The 8,815-nt window shown below is 38.6% G+C and overlaps 1 protein-coding gene across 7 annotated transcripts in view; it reads right to left on the minus strand.

Moving 5' to 3' along the window:
* The window catches only part of RASGEF1B (RasGEF domain family member 1B), a 642,507-nt gene that overhangs the window by 161,509 nt on the left and 472,183 nt on the right, over positions 1–8,815 (minus strand). For all 7 annotated transcript variants that reach the window (XM_049630719.1, XM_049630720.1, XM_049630725.1 and 4 more), the window contains one exon: positions 135–221. In XM_049630719.1, the coding sequence (XP_049486676.1) occupies positions 135–221 (87 nt within the window). The remainder of the gene's footprint in view (positions 1–134; positions 222–8,815) is intronic.

An 8,815-nucleotide genomic window follows, 5' to 3' on the forward strand; every position in this document is an offset into this window, starting at 1 on the left:
AGTCAAAATTTGGATTTTATCAACCACTTTTATGAGCTCAGTTTGATTATTTCACCCAAATAGCTCAAGACAAAAGGCATAACAGCCAACACACTCAGATCATACTGTTGAGTAAGAAATGGGTTCATTCTTACTTTGCCAATTGGCTTCTCAGTCAGAGGGCTCGTAAAGCAGACTGGAGTTATGCCGCTGCTGTACATCGAAAGCTTCCATTGCTGTTCCTGCAAGAAATGAAACACATGAAGAGAGAAAGAGAGAGAGAGACACAGAGAGATTTCAGACTTGGCTGGCTTTTCTGCTGCACAGAACCATTTTCCAGTTGCTCACAATAGTGCCTCAAGCACATAAACCTAAGGGTTGTCACTTGAAGTACCTAAGTCAGCAGTTTTGCACGGGCATCTTCAATATGCAGTCTGTGCAAACTCAGTTAACCTTGTACAAGGACATACTACAAAACCGTTTAAGACATTTTGAAGGAATTCATGCACACATATTGACTTAGATGCAAAATACTTCAGCCTAATCTGTTAAGGTATCTTCCTAGAACATAAATCAGACTATGTGAATCTTTTTAAAACAAAAATAACTTTACTAATAGCTCATTGCACAAAAACACTGGCCACAAGTCAATGTCAGTCTTCAAATCTTTAATTCTATGTGGGATACTATCCAAAGTTCTCTAGCTGCTTTTCAGAATACTCCAAATAGTGACTTTTGTGGGGGGGGGGGGGTTGTTTTTTGTTGTTGTTTTCCTTTTTCTTTTTGTTTTGTTTTTACTTTTTCTGTCTCAGTTCTAATTCTGTCCCACAATTTAACCTAAAACTCAAGCCACATTACTCAATGTGTTTCCTTCCATTCTATGCCTTTGTTAATGTTGTTCCCGGTTCCTAAAATATCCTTTCCTTAGTATCTGCCTATGATTTCCTACCTGTCCTATTAAGCCCAGCTCAGATTCCCTAAGAAACATTTTGCTATTTTTCTCTACTTCTTGTCTTTATTTTTAAATTTTAATTCCAGTATAGTTAACATAGTGTTCTATTAGTTTCAGGTGTGCAATATAGTGATTCAACAATTTTATACATTACTCACTGCTCATCACAATAAGTGTACTTTTGGGGCACCTGGGTGGCTCAGTCGGTTAAGCGTCCAACTTCAGCTCAGGTCACGATCTCACGGTCTGTGAGTTCGAGCCCCGCATCGGACTCTGTGCTGACAGCTCAGAGCCTGGAGCCCGTTTCAGATTCTGTGTCTCCCTCTCTCTCTGCCCCTCCCTGCTCATGCTCTGTCTCTCTCTGTCTCAAAAATAAATAAAAACATTTAAAAAAAATAAAAAATAAGTGTACTCTTAATCCCTTTCACTTGTTTCACCCATCCCCCAACTCACCCCCCATCTGATAACCATCAGTGTTCTCTAGAGTTAAGAGTCTGTTCTTTGGTTGTCTCTTTTTTTCCTTGTTCATTTGTTTTAATTCTTAAATTCCACATATTAGTTAAATCATATGGTATTTGTCTTTCTCACTTATTTCACTTAGCATTATACCTTCTAGATCCATCCATGCCACTGTATATGGTAAGATTGCATTCTTCTTTATGGCTGAGTAATATTCCATTATGTACGTCTTTGTGTGTGTGTGTATGTATGTATATACACAACTTTATTCATCTATTGATGGATACGTGGGTTACTCTCATACCCTGGCTATTGTAAATAATGCTGCAATAAACATAGAGGCACATATAACTTTTCAAGTTAGTGTTTTCATTTTCTTTGGGTTACTATCCAGTAGTACAATTACTGTATCATATGGTAAATCTATTTTTTATTTTTTGAGGAACTTCAGTACTGTTTTTCAGTATGGCTGTACTGGTTTGCATTCCCCTGCAACAGTGCATGAGGGTTCCTTTTTCTCCACATCTTCACCCACACTTGCTGTTTCTTTTGTTTTGATTTTAGCCAGGGTGACAGGTGTGAGGTGACACCTCATTGTGCTTTTGATTTGCATTTCCCGGATGATGACTGATGATGAGCATCTTTTCATGAGTCTGTTGGCCATCTGGATGTCTCCTTTGAAAAAGTGTGTATTCGTGTCTTCTGCCCATTCTTTAATCAGATTATTTGGGGGTTTTTTTGCTGTTGAGTTTTATAAGTTCTTTACATATTTTGGATACTAAACAGATATGTCATTTGCAAATATCTTCTCCCATGCAGTAGGTTGTCTTTTAATTTTGTTGATGATTTCCTTTGCTGTGCAGCTTTTTATTTTGATGTAGTCCCAAAAGTTTATTTTTCTTTTGTTTCCCTTGCCACAGGAGACATATTCAGAAAAAGTTGCTGTGGCCAATGTCAAAGCAGTGACTGTCTGCGCTCTCTCCTACGATTGTTATGGTTTCAGGTCTCACACTTAGGTGTAATCCATTTTGAGTATACTCTTGCATGCAGTATAAGAAAGTGGTGCAGTTTCGTTCTTTTGCATGGAGCTGTCCAATTTTCCCAACACCATTTGTTGAAGAGACTGTCTTTTTCCCATTTCATGCTCTTGCCTCCTCTGTCAAAGATTAATTGACCATATAATCATAGGTTTATTTCTGGGCTCTCTATTTTGTTCTATTCATCTATTCATCATTTTTGTGCTGGTAGCATACTGTTTTGATGACTACAGCTTTGTAATATAACTTAAGTCCAGAATTGTGACGCCTCTAGCTTTTTCTTTTTCAAGATTGCTTTGGTTATTCAGGATCTCTTGTGAATCCATACAAATTTAGGATTATTTGTTCTAGTTCTGTGAAAAATGCTGTTGGTATTTTGATAGAGATTACATTAAATCTGTAGATTGTATTTTCCTCTACTTCTGACTAGAGTCACAGTAAATCTCTCCCTACCACAAAGTCCATGTACTATTATTAGAGTACTTGTCACTTTCTTCTGGGAATGTGAGCTACCAAGGACAAGAACTCGTGTCTTAGTTATCTTTGAATCCTTCACAGTGTAGCACTGGTCTTATACATTGCTGTGCTCTAAACATTTGTGTCCCTGCAAAAATCTGTATGTTGAAATCCTAATCTCTAAGGTGATGGTGTTAGGTGATGGGGCCTTTGGGAACTGATTGGATCGTGAAAGCAGAATCTTCATAAGTGGGATTAAGGTCTGATTAATTAATTAAAAGAGACACAAGAGAGCTTCCTTGTTGTGTGAAGATACAATGAGAAGTCTATAACCTAGAAAGGGGCCCTCAGCCAACAGTGCTGGAGCCCTGACCTCAGGCTGTAGCCTCTAGAACTGTGAGACAGAAGTTTCTGTTGTTTATAAGACACCAAGTCTATGGCATTTTGTCATAGCTGCAGGAACTGACTAAGATATACTGTAGGTGCTTTCTGTTAGAGCAATCTTTCTTTTTGCCAGCTGAATCTTTTTCTCTATGTAGTCACTAATTTCCAAAGACCCTCCAGATCCGGCTCTCTCCAGCTCCCAGTTCTCATGCCCATAACACACATTTTTCACTCTCTTTGCAGTCTTTTTAGAGGAGACACCAAGAGGATTGTTACTGAAGAAAAACACTTAACTGTAGGTACCAATAACCCCATAAAATAAAAATGACCTTTAAAAATTAATTAACAAGTATTGATCCATCCCTACCTCCTGCTGCCCATTAATTGGCCATGTTTCTTGAGTGAAAAGAAGATTTTTCAGTGGTCTTAGCAAAGGATAGAGTTTGGCCCTCTGGAATCTCTACCCCTGCTGTTACTAATTATCTTACCCTGGGCAAATTACTTGTTCCAGGGTGGCCCTGCCTGTGAATGTGGTTTGCATTATCAACACACATTACATGCAGGGTATTTTGAGACTAATTGTGGAGATGTCTGTGACCTGGAAAGGTGAGGCGTAATTTCTGGGGAAGAAGCCCTGTAGTTTACCCTTAGGAGAAGTCATTCAAACATCTGCCTTCTTCCCCAGGTCTGAAAACAGGGGTTATGGTTGGATTCCAAGGGAGGTGAGGATTTCTGTCCATTAGGAGTTAAATGGAGACTGGCAACTCACTTCACAGGTCATATTCCAGCCATCAAAGTTTAATTACTATCAAACCCTGTTGGCTCAGGTCCTAACCATATTAGTGAAGCCATGATGAAAGTTCCAAGGGCTCCCATTACCAAACCCCACCTTCCAGAGATAAAAAGACACTGCATGGCACCAGGGAAAAGGTCAAAACATATCTACTTGAGATTACAACTTTTTTTTTTTTTAATGAAAACGTTGATGATCAGGACATATGATTCTGTTTTAAGGAAGTCAATATGCAGACACAGTAGATGAATCTGAAGAACTCTGCCCTTCACTCTGAGGCTGGTCCAGTTGCTATGGCAACATACAACTAGTTTTCTTAGGTTGTTTTGCAGCCTGATTTTCTTTAGACTAAAGATTCCCTTGATATGTTTGCACTGCGTATAGTTAAGACTAAAAAACCCAGTAGTTGCAAAACATAGATTTCTTACCTAGAAATTACTGGTTTGGTGGGGAAATGTGTGATGATTTTCGGCCATACCTACAAGGGAATTTCTGAAATCATGGGTTCATATGCAACACAAAGTAGTGATGGGCATACAGTTATTATTAGCCAGTGTCTCCCTTTTTCTGTATCTTTTCCTCATTTCAGGATTTCCACATAAGGTTTTGCTGTTGTTGTTCGGGGGGTTGAGCGGCTGGGTGGCTGGTGCTAACTGCTGCTCCACATTGAACTCCCCATTTGCTAAATGTGGGGGACGGGGGTGCTGAGAATGGACTTGGACCAAGTGGAATTACAGAGAATTAGAGAAAAGTTGTTGAAGCCTCAGGCAGCTCCCTGCAAAAAGAGAGCAATTACTGCCCTCATCTTCTTTTCGTAATAACTTCAGAGCACCCCTGAGAAGCTACAGAACTGCTCAGAGATCCCCACAGGAAAGGTACCTGGTGTTTTTGTTCTATGACTGAATTCCTAAAGGGAGAGGGAAGAAGTGGTTAAGGACTTGAACTGTAATTACAACCTTCAGTGTTTACCCTGGCGCCTGAAATGTAAGAGCAATCCCTGGTGCTAAAGGACAGAAATAATCTAGGATTTTAAAGGACATAAGGATCACCTGTTAGGCTCAGCTAGTTGACTGAACAGTGGGATCAGTCCAGATGGCATCTACTTAAGGGTGCATCGCTGGGCAGCTCAAATGAATCTAATAACCCTGAAGGAAAGAATGAGTCCTCCCTCAGAAATCTGATGGACATTGTTGTCCATCAGCTCCCCACCCCTCCTCCCCAACACCTAGGGGCTAGGAACAATGTGTTCTGTTTTGAGATGGAACCAGAACCTAATTTAAAGATTGCCATGCCTCCATCTAGCCTTGCCTTGTCACATTATTTATCTGGAGTAAATATGACTGGGAGTGCTTTTAAAGAACTGCCAACGCAGCACTTGAGTTGCTCCTCACAAAAGTCATCAGCTGTTTCTGGGACCTAGGACGTTGAGGGAACTGGGACATTGCAAACATTCAGTGGGAACCCAGGAAGGAGAAAGTTCCGGAAAAAGGACATGCTATATAGGTCGTCAGTGTTGCTCTGGCCCCTGTTTTCTCTGGCCGCCTGACCTGATGGTTGAGGCCAACCAACAGGGAATTGGGTTCACCCCGCCCATCCCCGCTGAAGTTGCTTCCTTGCAAGGGTCAAGTGCACAGATGCAGAGGTGAGGTGGCCTTGGGAAGGGAGGAGAACTGGGTGGAGGGCCATTAAATGTTGACTCACTTAGGCTTACCCAGACTTCCTCCCTTTTTCCACATTCTAAAACAATTTTGGTGAACTTAAGTAAACTGTGCATACTCTTAAGTTTTTCTACTTCCTTTTGGGTTATTATCACAGACCTAGACCAGCTCCAGTATATGAAACTCCTCTCCCTCTAAAACTTGCAGGCATAGAGTCACAGGGGCAAATGTACCCACAAATAGTCCAGTTTCTATATTTTCTGGGCAGAATTCTGGTAGAGGCGCCCTGCTTATGCATTCTTCAGCACCTCCCTCAGTACTCATTTCCCTTAAATGCTCAGCTAAATTTTTGCATGTAAATTTCCATTTCTTGGCTGTTTCACATGCTGGTTTTTAAAATGTCTCCTGTGCTTCTGCCTTCCTTTGCTATGTTTTATGCATCTTCAGTAGCACCTGTACCTACCACAAGGCTACCATTACAAAGAACATTAAAACAAGTGCTTTCGAAACACTCAACAACATTAATGGGACTCCTGAAAGAAAGAGGCACATTCCCTTCACTGCCTGCTTGTGTCTATGAGTTTCCTGCCAGCCTTTATCCAAATGCACGTATAATTAGCTACGACACCACTTTGCATCACACTCTTTTACATTTTCCACCTAACATCACATTACATGTTTTCTGTGTTATTACACAGTCTTTGGACTTAATATTTAGTGACTACATAATATTCCATCAACAAAATAGAACATAATGTATTCGGTATCTTGGTAGATATTTTTATTATTTCCATTTTCCCTCTAACTGTTTTTGAAATTTAAAAAACAGTTGTATTGAAACAATTCATGTCACATATAATTCACCCATATAAAGCACACGATGAAGGGGCGCCTGGGTGGCTCAGTCGGTTGAGCATCCGACTCTTGATTTCAGTTCAGGTCAGGAGCCCAGGGTCGTGGAATTGAGCCCCATTTCAGGCTCTGTGCTGAGTGTAGAGCCTGCTTAAGATTTTCTCTCTCTGTGTCTCTGTCTCTGTCTCTGTCTCTCTCTCTCTCCCCTCCCCCTCTCCTCTGCTTTTGCTCACTCTCTCTCTAAAATAAAATTAAAAATTAAAAAAAAATAGTAAGTGAACAATTCAACATTTTTTAGTTTACTCACAGTATTGTACAGCCATCACCACAATGTGATTTTAAAATATTTTTGTCCCCTGTCAGAAGAAACCCATTATCTACTAGCAGTCATTCAGCATCTCTCCAGCGGCTCTCCTCCCTGTCTCAGGCTCCAGGCAACCACTAGTCTACTTTCTGTCTATATTTTTGCCTATTCTGTACATTTTATATAAGTGGAATCATATAATATGTGGGCTTTCATTTAGCATATTTTCAAAGTTCATCCTACTGTTGTAGCATGTATCACTAATTCATCCTTTTTCATTGTGAAAAATATTCCACTGAATGGATATACCACGTTTTATTTATCTACTCATCCATTTGAGTTGTTCCCACTTTGTGGATATTAATAAGGCATCCATGAATATTCATGTCCAATGGATGGGATGTATGTTTTCATTTCTCTTGACTATACACATAGGGGTGGGAATACTAGATCATAATTTAGCTGTATGTTCCACCTTCTGAGGAACAACCAAACTATTTTTTCCTATAATTAACACGCAAGTATACTCTTTTTTTCTTTTGAATCATTTCTTCAGAACATATTTCAAGGAGTAGGGCTCCTGTGCCAAAGATATGGACCTTTTTTATGGCTTTTATTCTATACCATCCAGTTATTGTTTTTCAAAAGGATTAAACTGGTTGACACAGCTAAAATTCATATTTGTCATATATGTACACATGTACATATACACACAACTCTTTTTTTATATATACCAAACTTATGAGAAAGATGTCACAATTAACTACATATTTATAGATGAAGACACTAAAGCCCACGGGGGTTAGTAACTCAGTGTCAGATGACCAACCAAAGCAGTACAACGCCCCTTTTATGGGCTTCATTACTTCAAGTGTCTGTACCCAGTATGTCCCTGGTTTCAATGAGTAATTGCTGACTATGTCTCTATACTGTAATTTCTTCAGATTGTGTCACAGTGAAACAATAAGCATGGAGTCAGAGGCACGAGCTCAAATTCTAGCCCCATAACTCGCTAGCTTTGAGATCTTGAGTAAGAGCTGCTGAATCACGATAAGCCTCAGTTTCCCCAAATATAAAACAAGATGATACCTACACCATAGGCTCGCCTAGAGGATTTAAATTAGAATTTGGCTCACCCAAACAAAAAAAAAAAATGCATAAAAAATGTTAATATTATTCCTTCATGTGAGTAACAAATGTTCTATTTTATTCTTCCTTGATGCCCTCTTCAGAGTGAAATATCACATACCTACGAATCTCTATTATGATTTAATAGATTTCCTCCCCTTTGTCAGTCAATAAATTATCCTCTGAGTACTATAACTTAGCTCTGTGCTAAGTTTATAAGAATTTTTGTATAGAAATGTTAATAACTAATACAAAGGCTTATAAAGTTTTCAATAAAAATTTTAACAATTATAGATTATAATAATTGTAAAAGCTACAGATACAATAGGAAAGCTACAGAAGTTTATTAAATAACTTTATATAGATAAATTTATTTTTTATCTTTAAAAAATATTCAAAAGTTGGGGTGCCTGGGTGGCTCAGTCAGTTTAATGTTTGATTCTTGATTTCAGCTCCAATCATGATCTCATGGCCGTGAGATTGAGCCTTTTCACTGGGCTCTGCACTGAGTTTGGAGCCTGCTTGAGATTCTCTCTCTCTCTCTCTCTCTCTCTCTCTCTCTCTCACTCCCCCTCCCTCCCTCCCTCTACCCCTCTCCACTGTTCATGCTGTCTCTTTCTAAAATAAATTAAAAAATAAAAAATATTCAAAAGTTTACATTGTAAATCATAATTATAAATTTATTTAAAATAATTTATTTAAAATAAATATATTTTAAACATATTAAACATTTAAATATATTTAAAATAAACTATTTTAAATACATTTAAATAGTTTATTTAAAATAAATATAAATTTATTTAAAATTAAATA

This window comes from Panthera uncia, chromosome B1 (genome assembly GCF_023721935.1).
Source record: "Panthera uncia isolate 11264 chromosome B1, Puncia_PCG_1.0, whole genome shotgun sequence".
NCBI lineage: Eukaryota > Metazoa > Chordata > Mammalia > Carnivora > Felidae > Panthera > Panthera uncia.